Source organism: Lactuca serriola, chromosome 7 (assembly GCF_051521515.1).
Source record: "Lactuca serriola cultivar US96UC23 chromosome 7, Lser_US96UC23_V15, whole genome shotgun sequence".
NCBI lineage: Eukaryota > Viridiplantae > Streptophyta > Magnoliopsida > Asterales > Asteraceae > Lactuca > Lactuca serriola.
This window is the reverse complement of record NC_136414.1, coordinates 155,293,624-155,315,339: the sequence shown is the minus strand read 5'-3', so window position 1 is coordinate 155,315,339 and position 21,716 is coordinate 155,293,624. Positions and strand designations below refer to the sequence as shown.

General features: G+C 39.4%; 2 protein-coding genes and 1 long non-coding RNA gene across 3 annotated transcripts; 2 read left to right on the top strand and 1 right to left on the bottom strand.

Annotated features, from left to right (window-relative positions):
- Nucleotides 1-5,255: 5,255 nt before the first annotated feature.
- LOC145064472 (Leucine-rich repeat (LRR) family protein) lies at nucleotides 5,256-7,199 on the top strand. The gene is made up of 5 exons (XM_079011918.1): nucleotides 5,256-5,908; nucleotides 6,009-6,472; nucleotides 6,580-6,715; nucleotides 6,929-7,000; nucleotides 7,127-7,199. Exons 1-5 carry the CDS (start codon nucleotides 5,256-5,258, stop codon nucleotides 7,197-7,199), a joined length of 1,398 nt encoding a protein of 465 aa, XP_078868044.1.
- Nucleotides 7,200-7,340: 141 nt separating this feature from the next.
- LOC145065002 (uncharacterized) lies at nucleotides 7,341-8,079 on the top strand. The gene is made up of 3 exons (XR_013688191.1): nucleotides 7,341-7,412; nucleotides 7,622-7,693; nucleotides 7,792-8,079. It is a non-coding gene; the product is annotated as an uncharacterized LOC145065002 (long non-coding RNA).
- A 1,466-nt stretch (nucleotides 8,080-9,545) lies between these two features.
- Nucleotides 9,546-11,993, bottom strand: LOC145065001 (Vacuolar import/degradation, Vid27-related protein). The gene is made up of 2 exons (XM_079012345.1): nucleotides 10,172-11,993; nucleotides 9,546-10,062 (listed from the first exon to the last, which is right to left on the bottom strand). Exons 1-2 carry the CDS (start codon nucleotides 11,813-11,815, stop codon nucleotides 9,760-9,762), a joined length of 1,947 nt encoding a protein of 648 aa, XP_078868471.1. The 5' UTR covers nucleotides 11,816-11,993; the 3' UTR covers nucleotides 9,546-9,759.
- Between the last annotated feature and the right edge of the window lie 9,723 nt (nucleotides 11,994-21,716).

Sequence of the window (21,716 nt, the reverse complement as noted above, 5' to 3'; positions counted from 1 at the left end):
ACTCTGAGATATAGGCACCGCCCACACTCAGCTACTTCGAGATACAGGCCCCACCGACACTCGGCTACTATGAGATACTGGCCGGCTACTATGAGATGTGGGCCCCACCCACACTCAGCTACTATGAGATATGGGCCCCGCCCACACTCAGCTGCTATGGGATACGGGCCTCGCCCACACTCAGATACTAAAACAAACATACAAGTATCACACAAACAACAAGTATATTAAATCTATCCATCAGGCAAATATCTATAATCAAACTAAGCTATGAGATACGGGCCCTACCCACACTCGGCTACTATAAGATACGGGCCCCGCCCACACTCGGCTACTAACATATCATACTACGGGTCAGCCTTGGTGCCTTAGACCCATTCCTACTGAAGGAAACTCACCTTGCAAGACTGGCTACTGAAAACTCGAGTGAGGAATCCCTGTCCACTGATCCGGCGACTCTCCGGCTATAAATTCCATAACAGCACTTAATCAAAATCTGATAATCCTTCTTAGGGTAAAAGTCAATATCCTGGTCAAGGTCAACTTCCAGTCAACCCGAACTCTTCGAGTCATCTCCCAACTCGGCGAGTTCATGAACAACTCAGACACGTGGTCAACTAAGTCAACTCATTGAGTTCGTCCTATCATAAAGATCGGGACAACCCGCTTAAACTCGTCGAGTCCTTTCCTGGACTCATCGAGTTCCCCTGTCTGATTGAGCCATCTTAAAAGATTAAGCCCCTATCTTCTGGATCCAGGGTCCTTAGTTCGTTTGCTCACTGGAATGACCTTTCTAAGGGTAAATTTTTCAATTTTACCCATTCATAACTCTTCTTAAAAGGTTTAGACAAAACCCTAACTCCTTTAGGACATGGATCTTGTCCAAAAAGCCTTAGAATCTCAAATCCACGCATGCAAACCTAGATCTAGGGTCTAGCTATCAGATGATCACTAAAAGTCTCAAGCTTGCTTCCATGCATGGCCTTTTTGGGCTCAAAATGCCATAAATACTTCTTTAGCACTTGCATGAGTACTCTAAGGGCATAAAGTTTGCACCTTTATGTCCTCACAGCCTCTCAAGGAACTAGATCTGGAAGAGCAACTCATGGGTTAGTCCTTACCCACAAGTTAGCAAATCTTGGACCAAAAACCCTCAAAAGAGGTCATAAATAGATCTAAGAAGAGAATGATCAAGTTTGAGGCTTTATTACCAGAAAATGCAGCTAAAGGAATGAAACTTCTGGATCTATAGTCTTTCTCTTGAGTCCTCCAACTTCTTCTTCTTCCATAAGCTTCAAAAGGCACAAATAACACTCAAAAGTGGCTCACACACTCAAAAAGCACTCTAGGGTTTCATAGCTGAGGGTTTGGGACAAGGAGGCTGCAAATAAGGCTAAGGGGTGGGGATTAAGGTGTTTAAATAGGGTGCAAACCCTGAAATTAGGGTTTCACCCTGACTGAGCTACTCGTCAAGTCGAGGACTTGACTCGCCGAGTAGACAACTTAAACTCCATGCATAGTTTGCCTTCTACTCGACGAGTTAGGGCTACCAACTCGTCGAGTCCTTCTCTCAAAATAAATAAATAAATAAAATTAAATGTGTACCAGGGAACCGGGCATTACACACGTCCACGTTATGCCACATTATCATGTATCGTGAGAAAGGGGCTATCCAAACCGTGCCACATGGCGCCCTCTCGTGGTGCCACGTCATCGTGCGCGTCATGCGTTTCTCGCACATGAATTTCTAGACTTTCAAAATGGTGTAACTTCCTCATACGAGCTCGTTTGTCGACGTTCTTTATATCCCCGAAAAGATCTTGATGAGATCTACAACTTTCCTTTAGACCCCAACAACTAATTCTTGCTCTAACAAAAATTCATATTTTTTTATAGGCTTAGGTTGTTAGAAATCGTTGCAGAAAGTATAACTCCTACGTATGGACTCCATTCTCGATGATCTATATATTGATGGACTCCTATTAACGAGATCTTCAAATCTCGTTTAGATTGTTTAGACCAACAATCAACTGATTAGATTTTCGATTTCTGTGCCCGTACTATTGCGCTGAAACTTCGAAAAATCATAACTTCCTCTTACAAAGTCGGATTTCAGCGTTCTTTATATGTACGGAAATCTTGTCACATATACTATACCTTTGGTTAAGATTATTTATCCTAAATAATTTTCCATTAAAAAGTCATTTTTAATGCTTATTATCTCTAAATTGACTAGCACGAATATGTGGGCGTTACACCACAGATGTTACACATCATACATGGATACTAGTGCATCATCTCTTAGAATCTTATGCATGTATAATTTTATCTTTTAGTAATAAGTGTAACTACAACTTAGTACTTGTCGAAAATATTTCATCCATACCTATAACCCAAATTGGACTTACCTTTATTTTCACTCATCATTGTCCCCTTCATCTAAACAGTGTCATTGTCACTTCTAACAATATTAAAAACCTTTTTGATGTCCGTAAATGTACAAAAGACAACAAAGTTTCCATTAATTTGATGCTTATACTTATTATGTGAAGGATTTACAGGCTAAACAAACTTTCCTTGGATGTGATAGCACGTACAACCTCTATCCAACTACATCTCAATTTCCTTTCGTCTTCTATCTACAAAAGCGTCTATTTGTCATCAAAGACCGAGACATCACAGCTCCCACATTCTTCAATCTCTAATTATATTCGTTTTATTTCATGTAATAAAAATTATTTTTCTTTATCTTGCCATGCTTGTTTTCTTAAGACATGATAACACTATTTTAACAACTCAAGTTGCTCACCATCATACTTCCTCCTTACCTCATTTTTATGGGATCGATGTAATGTTATTGGTTTTTTTGTACATTGTAGAAATGACTAGTATTTGGACTACACTTATAGCCACCTATCTTTATTAGTTGTTGTTTGGTTTGCAAATTGTTTCTGAAGGAATTGGAATTGGAATTAAAAAAGGAATATGTCCGAAATTTTAATCTAATTTCATATATTGTTTGGTTGGTAGGAAATGGAATTGGAATTAATTCCAGATTATGTTTGGTTGGCAGGAAACGAAATTAGAATTCATGTAAAATGATAGGATTGCCCTTTTTTATTTGTTTTGCTTAATTTTACTTTGATTTATATCTTACATGTAAAGATATATTATATAAACTATAAAGATAGTATATTTTCATTTTATTAATTAAGCATCCATGTCGATGGTGGTGGTGGTTAGTAGTGGTGGTGATGGCGGTAGATGGTGGCGGTGGTGGCGGTAGGTGGCGGTGGTGGCAGTGGTAGGTGGTGGTGATGGTGGCAGGAGGTGTATGGTGGTGGCGGTGGTGGTAGTTGTGGTAGGTGGTAGCGGTGATGGCATGATGTTTGGTGGTAGCTATGGCGGTGACGGTATGTGGATGGTGGTGGTGGAGACGGTAGCGGTAGAAGGGGTAGGTGTTAGTGGTGGCGGTAGGTGTTGGTGGTGATGGTGGTGGCAATAGGTGGGTGGTGGTGGAGGTGGCAGTAGTGGTGGTAGTTGGTGGTGGTGGGTGACAGTAGCGACAGTTGGTGGCAGTGGCAGCGACAGGTGGTAGGTGGCGATGGAGGTAGGTGATGGTGGTTGTGGCGGTGCCAATTGGTGGGTGGTGGTGGAAATTGTGGTGGTGGTGGCGATGGCGATATCGGGGTCGGTGTCAATGTCGGTGGTAAATGGTGGTAGGTGGCGGTGGCAGTGGTAAGTGGTAGTGGATGGGCGGTGGTGGGTGATGGTGGTAGAGGTTATGTTGTGAAATAGAACAATGATAATAAGGTAAAATACCACTTGACTTCCTTCTTGAAGGAAAGTGTTTTCTTTTATTTGATGGAAATTTTTCTCATTTAGGATTCCAATTTCATCATACAAAGTTGAATCAAACACTGGAATGTGGTGGAGTTGGAATCATTCTCCCTGAATACCATTACATTCCAGCAAACCAAGTGTACCCTATAAGTTTGTTTAGGGATGAAATTCATACATGTTACTTATAAATTTTTATATAGGTCTTATTAAAATTAAAGCCAATAAATTTTAATGTAGATCTTAGTTAAAAATAAGTAATGATGAAGTTTGTTATAATGGTTAATGGTTATTGTGGTTCTTAAGTACCTTAATCTAAGTAACGATGAAGGTAATAAATCTTCTTTAATGTAGCCACTTGATTAGAATAATATCTAGTTGAATAAAAATGTTTATTTAGGAAGAATGTACCTGAAGCAAAGTACATTACTTAAATGTAATTATGACCAAGGCAAAAATTATTATAAGCATTTTTTTATATCAATAGGACATTAAAATATATTTAGAAGCTTATGAAGAATTATGATTTTAGGGTGTAAATACATAAAATTTTTGCCTAATCATTAAGGTAGAATGGGAAGTACTCATTAGGCCAACTCTTTTCCCTTATACTATCTATGTTCTCTCAGGAAATCTGTTGTAATTAGATATGGAATTATTACTATATCTTCTTTTGATTTGAATTTTGTTTTGGAGGTTTACTTACAAGTTACATTTATAGGGAAGGGAATGAGTAGGTGACTAGAGAAACAAAATAAGAGGGAGAGAGTTAATAAAGGGATAGGGTTGCTATAAGGTTACGGGGTATCCTCGCGTGTGAAATACAAACAACCTCGTCATCAAACCATTTCACATGGTTGTGGAAATAATGTTCACTAATTAAGAAGAGAGAAAGAGAAAGAGAGAGATAGAGACAAGCCTCCTGTGAGGATTCATGACAACCCCTACTTCATAAGACACATACTATAACTTGGGGAGGTGTTCACCGGCTTTTGTGTGTGAAATTTGTTCCATATCGGGTAGCGTAAGGATGTCTAGTGGTGGTTAGTGAAGTTTCATACGATAGAAATGAAAAAAAATATAGACAAATTAATAAAATAATAATATAAATTTAAAATACACAACAAGTATGTCCATAAAAAAATATATAAAGTAAAATATAGTTATTTTATGATAAAATCTAAAAAGGTTACAACTTACAAAAACCTAAAACGAAAACCAAATTTGTAAGAAACATTTTGTTGGATTAAAACTGCAAAGTCAACTAAGTTCAACGACCAAAAATGTAATTTACTCAATCATCTATTTTCATAAAACCGTATGTAAACGGCCAGCCACTCTCCTCCCACGTATTCCTCCCGCCCGATCTCTCCAACACCAAGAAGAAGAAAACTTCATAAACGAATTCAAAATTGATGCCTCTCCACCATCGCCACCATGTTCATCCCATCTTCTTCCTTCTATGGCTTCATATCCTCCCCTTCTTCTCCTCCGCCGCCGGCCCCCCTTCCTCTTCTCCTCGTGGTTACCTCATCAATTGCGGTTCCAGAAACGACATTAAACAAGAAGGTATAACATACTTAAGGGACGAAGGCTACGCCATCGCCGGAAACCTAACAACCTTGAACAGGACCGATATTCTACCGGTACTCACCACCCTACGTTACTTCCCCTCCGGTCCAGGCAAACACTGCTATCAGTTTCTGGTCACCAAGGGCGGGAAATTCCTCATCCGTACCACCTACTTCTATGGTGGATTCGATGGTGGAATTGTGCCACCGATTTTTGATCAGATTATCGATGGTACTAAGTGGAGCACTGTTAATACGACGGAGGATTACAAAAACGGACTCAGCTCGTATTACGAGATAATCGTGACTGCAAATGCGAAAACGATTAGCGTGTGTTTGGCGTCGAATGAGCACACCAAACCTCCGTCGAGTCCTTTTATTTCGTTGTTAGAGTTGATAAATCTCGATCCATCTTTATATAACTCAACGGATTTTGAAAAGTATGGATTGATCACGGTTGCACGGACGAACTTCGCCTCCGATGGAGATTTTATACGGTATGAACAGATTCAAAACATGTCCCCTTTTTGAATCAAATAAAAAAATAACCCTAGATCGATAAATTCTGATTGAGGAATTCGTGAACAAATGAACTAGTTTTCCAGATGATCCATTCAATCGATACTGGCAACCGTTCATTGACGGAAACCCTACGGTACAATCGCAAACGAACGTAACATCATCGGAATTTTGGAACCGGACACCGGTGAAGGTATTCCTCTCGGCGTCAACGACGAGCAGAGGTAGGAATCTGACTTTACATTGGCCGCCGTGTGCCCTTCCGAGCAACCGGTACTACGTCGCGTTGTATTTCCAAGACAATCGAAGTCTAAGTCCTTATAGTTGGAGAGTATTCACCGTTTCCATCGACGGCGAAACTTTCTATCAAGATCTAAATGTTACCACCAGAGGTGTGACAGTTTATGGCACAGAATGGCCTCTCTCCGGTACCACAGAGATCGTTCTATCCCCAAGGAGTGACATGCCGATCGGACCTTTGATTAACGCCGGCGAGATCTATCAGATTTTGCCTCTCGGTGGAGCTACTCTTGGTAGAGATGGTACCATGGTGATTCTTACATTCTTCTGCAACAAACAACTTTTTTGATCAATTTTCCAAACGAAACTATCAATTACGAATTCAAAATATGAATTTGTTTGTTTGTAGCGATGGCATTGCGGATGTTGAAGCAAAGCTTAAAGAACCCACCGGATGACTGGAATGGCGATCCATGCTTGCCTAAAGAACATCCATGGTCTGGAATCGGCTGTTCTGAAGGGTCACGAATCCGAGTTATCGGTTTGTAAGTATTTGGTAAATTACACTTTTCATCCTTAGGTTTATTTATATTTACAGATATGGCCCGATAGTTTTGTATGTTATATTTTGTTTCCCTTAAACAACATTTTGTCATGCTTTTGTTCCTTAAACAAAAACTCCTTGTAAAAAGACCAATTTACATATATCTTGATGGTTTTGTTGGTTTAAATTTTATTATTTTTTACTCTGTGATTAGGAACCTAACTGGACTCTCGTTAGCAGGAACATTATCTAAAGAAATTGTCAAATTAACTGCTTTAAGAGAACTGTAAGTAGTCTTTTATATCAGCAAATAACATGTTTTTTATGTTTTTTGCGAAATAACTACACTGTCATTTAACACAAAAATAATTATTGTAATTTTTTAAAAAATATTTGTGTAATAATATTGCAGTCGACTAAGCATGAACAAGCTTAGGGGTCCTATCCCTGCTTTGAGTCCATTGAAAGCCTTAGAAGTTCTGTAAGTTCCAAATTTATTATTCTTTTTCTTCAATTTATATATATATATATATATATATATATATATATATATATATATATATATATATATATATATATATATATATTCTTGAAGCATTTTATTATTTGTTTTATATGGTAAAAAGACATCTAGATGAAAACGAATTTGAGGGGCCGTTTCCAGATTCGCTAGGCACGCTTCCAAACCTTCGTGAACTGTAAGTTGTTTTTTTTTTTTTCAATTTTGATCTCAAGAAGTTTTTCTTTCCCATTTTGCTCAGAATTTGAGGCTCTCATAACATTTTTTTTGTTCTTGTTCCATGTAAAATTATTGTATTTTTGTTCCAAAATAGCCTAAAACCATAACTCATGGACCAAAAATAGTCATTTTATATTAAACAGTTTACTATTTTATTTTATGTAACAGATATTTAAATAACAACAATTTGAGCGGAAGACTTCCGGAAATTCTAACTAATAGAAAAGGCATAACAATACGGTAAAAAAAAATTATATGTTATACATGAAAAATATATTTAATTAAATAGAAAGATGTATTTTTTATTAAGTTTTTGCTTCCTGATGTTTGGTTTTCAGAACTTAGCGTTAATTTATGAGACATGATGTGGATGATTGCCAAGGGAAGAACACATAGAGAGACGAACACAAAAAATATTTCACTCTTGGTAAAGAGTTATCATGAAATTTATTGTTATATTTAGAAAAATGGCAACCTACCAACTTATGTATTAGTTTTTTTTTTCGAAAGAGGTAATTAGTTTTTTTATTAGTCATAATATTGTATTTTTTTTTTAAGATTATACTAGCATTTTGTCATATGAAACTGGTATATCGATAAAGAGGCATAAATACAGAAGTTAGAATGCAGGGTGGGATTTGAATATCAGAATATGCAACAACTTCTTTTAGTGACCTTAACTCCAAACTATTTTCCATTTGTTGTTTTGACCTAAAAACCAGTGTGAGAGGGAGAAGGGGTGGGGGAAAATTCTTTACTGTTTTTGTTTTTGGAAGCTTAAATTTGTGTTTAGGATAAGTAAATGATCAAATGTTGCGTAGGAAGGTAAGCTTAAATTTGGAAGCACCCCTGATCCCAACCCTAAATTCCCCTATTTCCCCATTCTTGATCCTGCCCCCGAATTTGAAGAACACCTCGATCCTGCCCTTGTTTCCCCCGAATTCCTCGTTAACCTCGTTTGACCCAAAATCCCCCGTTTAATGTTATTTACCGTATTTTTAACTCGTTTATTTCATTTAGTTTTACATATTACACTAGTTATTCAAATACAAAACATATATTACACAATCACTACTCTAAGTTTAATATTTAATTTTATAAATAAAATAGTTAAATATAAGGTAATTATTTCGGGGCCCATACGGGGTATTCGGGACGGAACACCCCGCCCCTCAACCCCAAAAACTAAACAGAGGTAAAACTCGTTCTTGATTCGCCCTCAAACCCGGAAGAAATTGTAAAAATACTTCCGTACGGAAACGGGATCCTACGGGGATTTTTGACATCCCTGATCCTAAGCCTTATCCTAAAATTAGTTAATGAGCAATCGTAAATTCATTTTGTCAAAAATTAGGGACAAAACGTATTTTGAAAAAAAAAAAAAAAAAAAAAAAAAAAAAAAAAAAAAAAAAAGTGATCGCAGGAAAAAACTCCTACACATCATTGGGATCATCGTTGCCAAGAGTGGTTGTTGCCGTAGTCACTCCGACTATTGTTGATGACACATTCTTTCCGATGCGTTGGGTTGAGGTACCGATGTGTGTAGAGTGGGTCACGTACCTAATGAGATGTGAAACTGAGATATGTGTTTATTCGTGTAATGTGTCGTGTTCTTGTTTGATACCCAATACACGTTTTACAATTTGTGTCATGTTCGTTTTTGACAAATCTATATCGTGTAAATTTGTGTCTAACCCGCATACACGACACATAAACACGGTTGTCATGTCTACTCTGTACCTACTTTCTACCTAATTCGATATTCGGGAATCTCGGTTCAATAGTGGTTCGATACCAGACCACCAAATAGAGCTTTAGGGTTGTCGTCTTTTAAGTTTTCAAATGCTCGGTATTTTACATTGCAATTAATAAAAAATACATGTATTGAAAAATCAAAGAACCTATAACATTGATACAAAGGCTCAAAATAGCCAAAACCAATTAGAACATACCTTTTTAAGAAAGATATATATCCTTAAGGCAAACCGGGTTATGTGATTGACCCTGTAAATGGATATCCATAAATAAACGGTTCATCGAAGGCGATTGCCATATGGGTACACACCATGTAACAAAAAACTAACATTTGAAATTTCCAAATCCAACTAATATTAAATTTCAATTTGTTTGAATCAAAGTTGTAGCAAACATGAGTGATCAAGCAAAAAAAAAATCAACACACTTTCATCAACTCCACAAACAACTCCAATCGTTCTTTCTTTGCAAAGTCAAGCATCCAAAAAAAAAATACCACTTTACATCTCACTGAATTCGATATATGGACTAGACAGCTACAAAGAAAATATTTATTTAAATCGCCGTTTGCCTTTTCCATCAGACATGCTGAAGGAGGTAACTTTCATGGGGGTCGCCACCACCAACGGTGCTTCCGGCGAGTCACTCACCGCCGCATATTTATCATGCATAAACCGACTCTCTATAATCGATTCATCCTTCGCCATAAGCTTATAACAGTAACAGCTTTTCAAACCTTGCTGATTCTTGTAACATTCATGTCCACTGTCTTTCACTCGCCGGAAATCCCAAATCACACTGAAATTCCCCACCGTCGCCACCAGGTGCCGCTCTTGCTTCCCACTCTCCGTCACCTGAAAAAACCATAATCCACAGTCGTCATCATCCAAACCCACTTCATATAGAAGCTACAGTAACTAAAGAAACAATACGAACAGAAAAGAAAGTACTTAGTACACTTACCCATGAAAACCGGCCACCGTGAAACTTATTCTGCTTTCCGGCAGTATGTGAATCCACCGGAGTTAGCTTCAACAACCTCGGAGCTGGTATTTTGCTACCCATTCGACCACTGAAACCGGTTTTTGTCTTTCCATCTTTATCAGTGAAAAGAGTAGAGATTAGAATGAGATAAGTGTCAGTGGTGCCGAGTATCCATTTCCCATCATATGTCACATCAACGTGAGTGATTGGGGAACCGAGCCCTGGGAATGCAGTCTTCGCCTGTCTCATGGAGGTGGTGGAGTACAACCGGATCTTCCCGTCGATGGACCCGACGACGATTGAACCATCGCCGGTGGTAGCAAAGCACTGGAAGTTCGTTCCTCTAGAGAATTGATGTCCTTTTGTCCAGTTTAAAACCGGGGAATCGGAATGTGCGATGTTTTGAACTACCCCTCTTCGATCTCTCATATCCCATTGAGATAAAATGTTGTCGTTTAAACCCAAGAATGTGGAATCAGAAGGATTCAATTGTGAGCCCTTTGTGTCGTTTGTGATGTCTCTCATGTTGAGATCAGCTCCATCTTTCTCAAATTTCCATTCGGTGACGATCTTCCCTGTCTCTATATCCAGTTGGTTTACACCCGAGGAATGAGGTTTCCCCTCTTTTAATGGAGTCATGAGCAGCATGTTGGTTTCGCCTTTCATTAACAGAGCCTTTTGAGGTGTTCGATTTGAATATTGTGAAGAACCACCAACGTTTTTACTTCCGTTGTCGAACTTAACATAAACCCCTTTTCCATGGATTCCGTGGCTGAAATTCTTTACGACCTGTACACCTGAATCATTCACCAGGAAACTGTTGTCAAGTGCTCCTAATGCCAGACTCTGTATTCCACCATCAGATGCTGCTTCCTCGAATTCTTCCAGCAAATCATTGCTACCTCTCTGTGGAGTTGTTTTTGTTGGAGTACTCCTCCATAACTCATCATCATCTTTCTCCCAAATGGAATCATCTGCAACCTCTGGTTTCGCCCACACCATGAAATCCTTTCCGTAAACCTTCACCTTATTCTCATCGGTAGCCTTCAAGCCATACACGTTCTCGAACAAACAATTCTGAAACCTAGTTAAAAACTCACGGTAATCCTCATCTCGGACAAACTTCATCGCCCACACTCCGCTATCAACGAAATCAACACGACGCTGATCTCCAAACATTTTCAATTGCATATCAACCGATACCCTAGCTCTAATCTTAGATCCTACTTTCAAAATCCAAAAACCCTCGCTACTCTCATCATCATCATCGTCATCATCCAACTCGTCATAATCAACATCTTCAATTTTACGAACTTTAACAAACTTATAACTAGTAATTTTTTCCGAAACAATCCACTTAGCTTTAGGAGTGTTACCACCGATATGAAGGTACAGCTTCACCGCGTTCTTCAAATTAGGGTTTTCCACAGAAGAGTATTTCAGCTTAAGTGCTTTAAGCTTCGAATCCAGATCGTCAACAGAATTGATCGGAGGTTTTTTATGTTCCTCTTGCGCATCTTGATATTCGTCTTCTTCTTCTTCCTCTTCTGATTGTTCGTCTCTGTCTTCATAATCATCTGAATCCGAGAGATCAAGACCTTCACGACTATGAGAGCCACCCATGGCTACTGATGAAGATGATCGGAGGCTGTTTTCCGGTTAACCGGGAATTGATCGCTTTAGATATCAGAAATGATTCGAAAATTGAAAAAAGAAAGCGGATAATTTGATTGATATGATTGATTCGAATGTTTATATTTGTGAAATTGAGGACAAAATCGCGAATATCTCACAGAAATGGGTGATGTGTTCGCGTGCTTTATATATGTAGAATAAGAATCCGAGTAGCTTTAATCTGACGCGTACACGTGTATACGCTTTGCTTCACAAGAAAGTAAACTATCATCGACATTGCATTGGTATCTTGTACTGTACAAACGTATTTTCACGGGTACAATATTTATGGTTACACCGCGTTTAACCCAAGTTTTTCCAGCCAAACTACCAAAAGGGATACGCGGCACCTAAAAATCACCCCAACGCTCTCGAGTGCCAACGTGGATAAGTACCTTTAATTTTTAAAAAGAATTACAGTGAATAAATTATTAAAAAAAAAAAATCCGATTTAAAGATGTAAACATCATTTTCATGATCGCAGACTAAACATTGTTACAAAAATTTCGTTGTAAGGTTTAAAAAAGGCTTGTTTTGATAGAAGAGGATCGTGTGGTCACAACGAAATGTGGTGGAATCCATTTGAATATAAGATTGTTTTGAGTAAAGATTCTATTTATTGAAAAAAAAATGATATGTATTATCACGTTTATACAAATAGTTGATTGGTTGAATTTTGGGCGTAGGCCTAGAAAGTATGTGTTGCTTGCGGTTATGTTGTTTGACCGGAAAGAGTGGGAGGGAAGGTTTCCTCATTTTTGGTGGGCCATACATTTCTTTTCCTTACTTTTCTTTCCATCACCTAAAAGTCAAAGAGTGGGAGGGAAACCCTTTCTTCACTTTTTTTTTTAATTTTAAATAAAATTAATTTTTTTGTTATGAATTATAATTTTTAAATTAATACTAAACATAAAACTTAATTAAAAATAAAAAGCATTTCATTAATTTAAATAAAACTTACATTAAACCTAAATTATACAAAAAGTAGAAAAAAAAACACATAAACTAAAAATCAAACAAACCACCAACGACCTACGGAAAATACTTTTTTAGAATTTTTTCTCTCTTCTTCATTACGAGCTCGAGAGCCGGTCCCGAGAGATGATCGACGTTTTCCATCAAAAACTTCATGTTTTCCATTTCTTGTCTCTCCGCCCGCTACTTTTTCCTTGTTTCTTCTTTTTCTTTGTCGAAAGTCAAACGTTCGGAGAAATTTAGACTATATCGATCAAACGACGATGTTATCTTCCGCATTTCGTCAATGTCCACGCTGAAATCAGATGCATTCGAAGAAGTCCATTTTCCCTTTCTCTCCGCTATGTCCCTACCCATTGGGCGTTCAATTTCTTCTAGCTCGAGTTCGTCGTCCTGATTTAAATCTTGACCGACCCAAGCATCGGAGGAGGTTGTGTAACCACTAGAGCCCGTTTTCGTGCGTTTTGATTGTTGGACTCCAAAAAATAAAATCTCGCTCGTATGTTTTCCACCTAGGACTTCGGACCAATAATTTCCAACAATCGTGCCACTTGAATGGTTTTCCGACTTCCTCAAGGTAAAACTGCAACGCTTCGTGAAGTATTTCTTCGTCGTCTAGGCCGCTTTTTCGTTGGGTTTTTAGGTTGTTATACAACCCGTTAATTTTTGAAACCCCCCCTTGCTATTTCTCGAAACTTCGAGTTAAGTTGATGTTTCGTACGGTAGTCGTCACATTTTCCTAGATCCTCTCGAAATCGTTCTAAAATGCGAAACCAAAAATGTTCTCCCGGTTGTGCATTTCCCTAAATCGAATCTTCATAAATATCAACCCAAGCTTTGACCAAAACTAGCTCTTCGTGTGGAACCCATAGTGTTGGCTTTTGTCTTCCCGGTTGTGCGACACCCTCGCGCACTTGTTTTTTCCCTTTACGTCTTTATGGTGGTGGTGTTGGTTGAGTTTCGGGAACCATGTCTTCTTCTTCCGCGTCATCCGAATCATCAACAAGTTGGCGGTGGTGTTGGGTTTGGGTTTGAGTTTCAGTTTCAGTTTGGGGTTGAGGTTGATTTGGCGATTGTTGATCCGGAAACACAACAAAGTTTGAAAACATTTGCGACGGAACATTTGGAACTTGCATCGGGTAATATTGGCCAACATTTTGGTATTGGAATTGTAGTGGTGATTGAATGGGAGCATCGAGTTGGGGGCGGTAAACTCTTTACTGGGATTAATCGATAGCAAAAATGTTACGAGGAGGGATGTTTATACTCGAACCATGGCTTTTTTCCGTCGATCGGAACTTGTGGTTTGCTTGTCGGGTGTAACATCCCAAAATTCAAGGCCAAAAATTTCGTTTTGATTAAGTTATAATATAAAACCATCAGTAATAAAACATTCATATTCATATCTCATGTCAAAACCAAAGTGTCAATAATCAAAGCATTTTATCGTAAAACCATATCAGAGTGTAATCTCAAAGATCTCTTGTGCGGAAAACATAGTGTGATGCGCTGCAATCAAGCCGGCTCCTTTCCTTTAAACACGAAGTACCTGAAACCAAACTGAAAACCGTAAGCACGAAGCTTAGTGAGTTCCCCTCATCATACCACATACCATACAATCATATAATGAACAGCTAGGAAATACGGGTCTCGCCCACACTCATGGAGGTACGGGCCTCGCCCACACTCCGCTAGCTGGGAGATACGGGCCTCGCCCACACCCCACTATCTCTGAGATACGGGCCTTGCCCACACTCAGCTACTAAACCATAACATACAAGTATATACAATCATATACTAAACACCTAGGAAATACGGGCCTCGCCCACACTCATGGAGGTACAGGCCTCGCCCACACTCCGCTAGCTGGGAGATACGGGCCCCGCCCACACCCCACTATCTCTGAGATACGGGCCTTGCCCACACTCAGCTACTATCACAAATATCATAACACAAACATACTATCAGACATACATGGGGTGTCCGAACTACCCTTCGGTCCTAATAACCGAACTTGGGGACTATTCCCTTCCTACTATCGCTCTCACATATAACATATCATGCCAACATATAAACATATCATCACATGCTGTCAGACATATCTGGGGTGTCTGACCTACCCTTCGGTCCTAACAACCGAACTCTACCACTATCACATATAACATATCATGCCAACATATAACGTATCAGATAGTAGCAAACCTAGATGATATCACAAAGACAATCATCTAACATACAACTCCTACTGTTGGGCCGGCATTGTGGCCGTAGACCCACCACTACTGGAAGGTAACTCACCTCACACTGCTAAAGTCCTGAAAACACAATCCCATACTTGCTGAAGTCCCGCAGACTCGACCCCAGCAGCTGGCTGACAGATTCCCGAACTGTCAACACCAAAATAACACCCAATTAATAATTGGGTCCCAATACATAACCATATACATTCTTTGGGTAATTACTACATTACCCCTAGCTTGGCTTATTCAAGCCCAAGGCCTAATCCGTAGGCCCAAAGTCAACTAGGAATCAAAGCCCAACACATGGCCCAATTTTCCAAATTGGGCCTACGCCTATACATGGTCTCATTCTAAGGCCCAACATCATATAATCATTAAGGCCCAAACTATGGCCCATTTATGGCCCAATTTTCCAAATTGGGCCCAAGTCCCTTACATGGGCCTTACCCTAGGCCCATTAAATTACTCTAGACCATTTGCTTGATCTTGGATAGTCTAGTCCATTTAATAGCCCAAACATCGAGGCCCAATAGAAAGGCCCAACAATAAACCCAAGTGAAATTAGGGTTTCTCATAAAATGATGATTAGGGTTAAGTTTCCTACTTAACCCATTAAGGACTTAATCCATTAAGTCCAATATTGCTTAGATTAATTTCTGCCAATGATTATTATTTAATATTCCAAGTTATTAAATAATTCTCGTGTGTGACCCGATTAATTCTTAAAGTTGGGGTTTCATTGGCATTAGGGTTTTCCAATCCAAAAACTAGCCCTTTTATCAATTTGTTGGGCTTGTCGGTCAATTAGGGCTTTATTGGGCCTATTAGGCCCACTAGAATATCATTAAGTCCATTAGGGTTTGCATTGGGTCAAATTGAGTCCATTAGACCCATTAGGGTTTTCACTAAGCCCGTTAGGCTTCATTGGGCCCATTAGGGTTTCTAGCACCCGAAACGAATCAATCACAAGATAAGCACACCGCCGACACGGCGGCCGGTGGCGGCAGCCACCACCCTAAGGTGGTGGTTTTCAATTTCTTTTATTCCATTTTTGGTTACAATTTACAACACCAATCCGATTAACACACGCACACACACTAATCTAATTAAACACACCCACACAGCTACCTAATGGTGGCCGGCGGTGGCGCATGGCGGCAGCAGCCACCTTACAGTGGATGTGGTGGCGGTTCTTCAATTTCCAGCCAACCAACTATTACATACAATATTACACTCATCAAAACGCTCATACCCACACTAAAACGCACCTACACAACGGCATATGGTGGCAGGCACCACCTCACGGTGGTGGCAGTGGTATCTTTTGGCTTCCAATCACGCAGCAACACAACACACACCACCCAAACCCACATCCGTCAATCACGACACCAAAACTCGAAAAGAACGAAGGAATGTGAAAAATAAACGACATATGACCCTACCAGCGGCTTCTCGGCAGTTCGCGACTCGAGCAGCAAAGAAAACAACGTATTCCTCGTTCCTTGGTGGTCCTTCGAGTTGTTCCTAACGTCTCTGGCCGGCAGCAGCGTTGCGGCGGCGCTCTAGTGACGAAATGGTCGCTGGCGGCTTCGACTGATCGGAAAACGCACAAGAAAGAGAAAGAGATGGCGGCTGAACTCGGCTTCACATTCCATCTCCGGTAGCAGGGGTCGTCGTGGCTCACACCGGCGAGGCAGCATGCGAACGATGGAGCTCAAATCGACGGGAAGTGGCGGCCTAGGAGCTCTCATGGCGGCGGTTGGAGTATTGCATCCTAGGGTTAAGGGTTTAAGATGTGCGAGGGGAAAGCACGGGTGTTATCCCGTGTTCCATTTGAAACTTCAAAGCATTATTACAAGTCTGGCCCCTGACCCCACAAATCTTTTCAACTTTGATAAAAATCTTTACCATTCAGCCCCCAGCTCCCAAAATCTCTTCAAATTAAGTCCCATAAATTACCATTTAGTCCCTACCTTTCATAATACTTATAAATTAAATTCAGATTTTACACTTTTAACCTCCATCTTCTAAACTTGTGACAATTAGCTCTTCGAGACCATCATTTGATATATAATTATTTATTTTAGGGCTACCATTTGTTCATTAATTTATTTATTTTTCTAATAAATAAACAGGGTATTACATCGGGATTCATTTTTTTTTGTTGATATAAAGTAGAGAGTATAGAGAATAGTTTGATATGTTTAAGAGTTATGCGTATATATTTATAGTAGTTGTAAAAGGATAAAAAAAATAATAAATAAATACAAAGTAGCCGTTACAGCCCCCAAAAAAAAAAAAATAATAAATCGCTTTTACCGTTAATCAACGGTATTGTTTCAAAAAAAAGGGCCAATCACAGCAAGAGAGAGAGAGAGAGAGAGAGCGGGAGAGGCTCCCCTCTCCGTTTCCCGCACACACCTTCCCTGCGCCGACGATGTCGTGTTCCGCGGGGCGAGAAGGCTCCCGACTCCTTTCCCCGCACCTGCTCCGTCCGGCCTTATCATTTGTCTTGTGCAAGGTGTTGCAACATTTTTTAAGGGGATCGTGACCCTTACGGGGTCCAACCATCCAAAGGGTAGCGCTCTTAGTAGGGTCCAAAGAGTAGCGCCTCTGGTATCTGGTGGTGTTCCCGCTACAACTAGTTTAGTGTAACCGACCATATATATATATATATATATATATATATATATATATATATATATATATATATATATATATATATATATATATATATATATATATATATATATATAGGAGTAGGATCAAATGAGAACACCTAAAAGGTTGAGAACGCGAGAACAGATCTGGACCATCTAATTTTTAAGATGTGTGGCTATAATTAATTGTTATTTTTCTAATTATTAATACATATAAATTTTAATTTTCAAATTAAAGAAATTTATAAAGACTATTAAGGTAAATAAGCATTACCCTAATTTTGTAAACTCCTATAATTACTCTCTGTCTCTTTATTTCTTGACCTAATCTCGTAGAGCATTAAATCGACATCTGTTTATTTCTTGACCTAATCTCGTAGAGCATTAAATCGACATCTTCTACATATCACCGCCTCATCCCTACGCCACCATAAGACCTCGCCATCACCAAAGCCCTCCAAGGCTTCAACGCCAAATCGCCCCCCTGCAACTCGATCTCCAATCGTTCTCCTATAACTCGATTTTAGTTCTTCGATATTCATTGGAGATTCTTGACCTGCATCCTTGAATTCGATGAAACAGAAGCGGAAGGGAAGAGAAGATGATGGTGAAGATGTTGAAGATGATCGCATTGAAGAAGAACGGAGAAGCAACAAGAAATACAAAGGGGGCGAAGAGAACAGTGGGAGCAGGAGGGATTTAAAAAATTAGTGGTTCATGAAAGGAGGATCGAATTCGATATGGAGGATCGAATGAGGTATTACTCACTTGTAGTACCTGACTTCATCTTAAATTTTCTCATACCTTAATTCCTTCAAGAAGAACGGAGAAGCAACAAGAAATACAAAGGGGGCGAAGAGAACACTGGGAGCAGGAGGGATTTAAAAAATTAGTGGTTCATGAAAGGAGGATCGAATTCGATATGGAGGATCGAATGAGGTATTATTCACTTGTAGTACCTGACTTCATCTTAAATTTTCTCATACCTTAATTCCTTCAGCCTCTTTGTGCGGCTGCTGCTGCAAACGACCAATCTTGTTCTAGCCAATGTAGGGGGTATCCGCTTATGTTCATCCTTAGATGCAATAGGTGGGACATTACAAGTGTAAAATTGATTGCATATGCATTGGATATACGGAAAATTTTAAGGCTTATAGGTTTTATGTAATAGAATCTAGTTAAAAACTTACTGCTTCTTCTTATCTCATGGCTTCTTTTAATAAATCAAGGATCTCCAACTCATACACATATATTTCCGACAAACAGGATGATGCAAAGTCTTATGACTTTGGGTACCTTTCTCAAATTTGGACAACATCCACGAATAATCCTGAATGAAACAGGGCTTGCTGCAACTCCTTAGTAAGTATATCTGAAAATTTTTCAGATGCCCTTATTATAGAGTAGAATATTCTAGATTTATGTATAATTGTTATTTATTTGTATAGATCCTATTATTTAGGATATCTTGTTGTAATCTTCTTTTATATATATTAATCAATGATATACACCGATCTCACGGTGATTCATTCTAAATCTCTCATGGTGTCAGCCTAAAACACGATTATGGCCGTACCCCCCCCCCTCTCTCCTTCCTTTGCTATCGTTCTCATGGCCACCGATGATGCGCCACTCTCTCTTTCAAAGATCATTCATATGCTCAACATCAAGCTAAACTCCACCAACTATTTGTTATGGAGTAAACAGATGTTGCCCTTATTAACCTATCAACAATTATTGTCCTATGTTGATGGTTCCTCACCTAAACCGGCGGCCACCATTGTTTCCGGCGACACCTCCACTGCGAATCCTTCCTATGCCAAATGGATCGCTGCTAATCAAAAAGCCTTATTATCCTTCAAGCTTCTCTGTCTGAAGAAGCTATGGCCGAAGCCCTAGGCCACAATACCTCTCATGCGCTTTGGACTACCCTTGCCTCCACCTACAATCATGATTCTATCGAGCGCACTCACACCCTCAAGGATTCTCTTCGGCATTTAAAAAAAGGTACTTCTACTATTGTTGAGTACTCTCGTAAATTTAAAAGCATATGTGACCAGCTTACCTCTATCGGCCACACTTTTGCTGATGATGACAAGTCCCACTGGTTCTTGTGTGGACTGGGTTCTTCCTTTGAGACATTCTCGACAACACAGCGCCTCATCACGCCTCGCCCGAATTTCCGTGATCTTGTCTCCCAAGCAGAAAGTCATGAATTGTTTCTTCAATCGGTGAGTGATTCCTCTGTACCTCCTGTTTCCTTTAATACCACCTCCTCGTACAGCTCCAACAACTCTACCTCTTCACGAGGCCGAGGTCGCAGCTTCAACAACTCCTCTCGTGGCAATTCTCAACGTGGTAGAGGCAGAGGTAATAGAAGACCACCTCATTGCCAATTATGCAGGAAAGATGGACATTATGCGAATCAATGCCCTGATTTGCAAACCTTTGCTTCACGACCACCTTCCCTTGACGCAAATCTTGCTGAGGCCTTTCAATCCCAATGTAACACATCTATTCCGGATTGGTTTGTTGACACCGGTGCATCTGCCCACAACTTATAAAGGTAATGCTTCTGTGTTTTTTGGCAATGGTCAACATGCTTCTATTTCTCATATTGGAAAATCTTCAATTTTCCCTAATATCTCATTACTTGATGTTCTTGTGGTTCCCAATATTACCAAAAGTTTGCTATCTGTTAGCAAATTAACCAAAGACAATGAAGTTGATGTTGTATTTTCTAATCCAAATTTTCTCATTCAGCATCGTCATTCCAAGGAAACTCTAGCACAAGGAAGGCGTAAAAATGGCTTATATGTTTTGGATCGTGGTCACCTAGCTTTTTTGGCAAAATTATCTTCTAGACATTTGCATGCATCCTTTGAACTTTGGCATTGTCGTTTGGGTCATGTTTCATATGACATTATTTCACGTTTAAATAAATGGGGTTGTTTGTCTCTTACATCTATTTTGCCACATACGAATGCATGCTCTCCTTGTCAATTGTCTAAAAATAAAAGGCTTCAATTTGATCTTAATGACCAACGTTCCTTGCATGTCCTTGATTTGATTCATTGTGATCTTTGGGGAACTTCACCGGTTACATCTCTGGATGGTTTTCGATATTATGTCATTTTTGTTGATGATTTTTCGAGATTCGCATGGTTTTATCCGTTGAAAAAGAAATCGGATTTTTATGATGTCCTTGAAGCCTTCATTGTTTTTGTTCAAACATAATTTTCAAGCAAGATTAAGGTTTTTTAATCTGATGGTGGTACTTAATTTGTTAACAATCGGGTTCGATTTATATTTACCGCTAATGGTACACATCATTGTATGTCTTGTCCTTACACACCTCAGAAAAATGGACGAGCAGAACGTAAACATCGCCATATCACTGAAACTGGGCTAACTATGATGTTTAATTCTCATATTCCTGCTACTTTATGGACACATACCTTCAGCTCTGCTACTTATATCATAAATCGATTGCCATCCAAGCTACTTGACACCAAATCTCCATATGAGCTACTTTTTTCATCACAACCAAATTATGGTAATTTTCGTGTGTTTGGTTGTTGTGTATACCCTTATTTGCGGGATTACTCATCTCACAAGCTTGCTCCTCGTAGTTCTCCATGTGTTTTCATTGAGTATCATACCCAATACAAAGGATATCAGTGTCTTGATCCCTCTACGTGGCGTATTTATATTACTCGTCATGCTTAATTTGACGAAAAATTGTTCCCCTTCTCTAATAACAAAACAGCCTCTCCTCATGCGAGCCTCTTGCTATCAACCTATTGCGATGACTATGTTTTTCCATCTCCTCCTTCGCAACCGGTCTCTCCTACCTCTAACTCGGCATCATCAGCAGCCCTGTGTCAACTTTGTAGTGATCATCCGCAACCACCTCCTGAATCTGATCATCAACAACATAATCATCTACCATCGCCGTTCCATACTCCACTTGCT

Coding starts and splice junctions, on each gene's coding strand:
- LOC145065001 (XM_079012345.1), bottom strand. CDS start 11,815: ATGGGTGGCTCTCATAGTCGTGAAGGTCTTGATCTCTCGGATTCAGAT. Junction 10,063..10,171: donor ACGGTGGCCGGTTTTCATGG/GTAAGTGTACTA, acceptor TGGTTTTTTCAG/GTGACGGAGAGTGGGAAGCA.
- LOC145064472 (XM_079011918.1), top strand. CDS start 5,256: ATGCCTCTCCACCATCGCCACCATGTTCATCCCATCTTCTTCCTTCTA. Junction 5,909..6,008: donor TCCGATGGAGATTTTATACG/GTATGAACAGAT, acceptor CAAATGAACTAG/TTTTCCAGATGATCCATTCA. Junction 6,473..6,579: donor AGCTACTCTTGGTAGAGATG/GTACCATGGTGA, acceptor GTTTGTTTGTAG/CGATGGCATTGCGGATGTTG.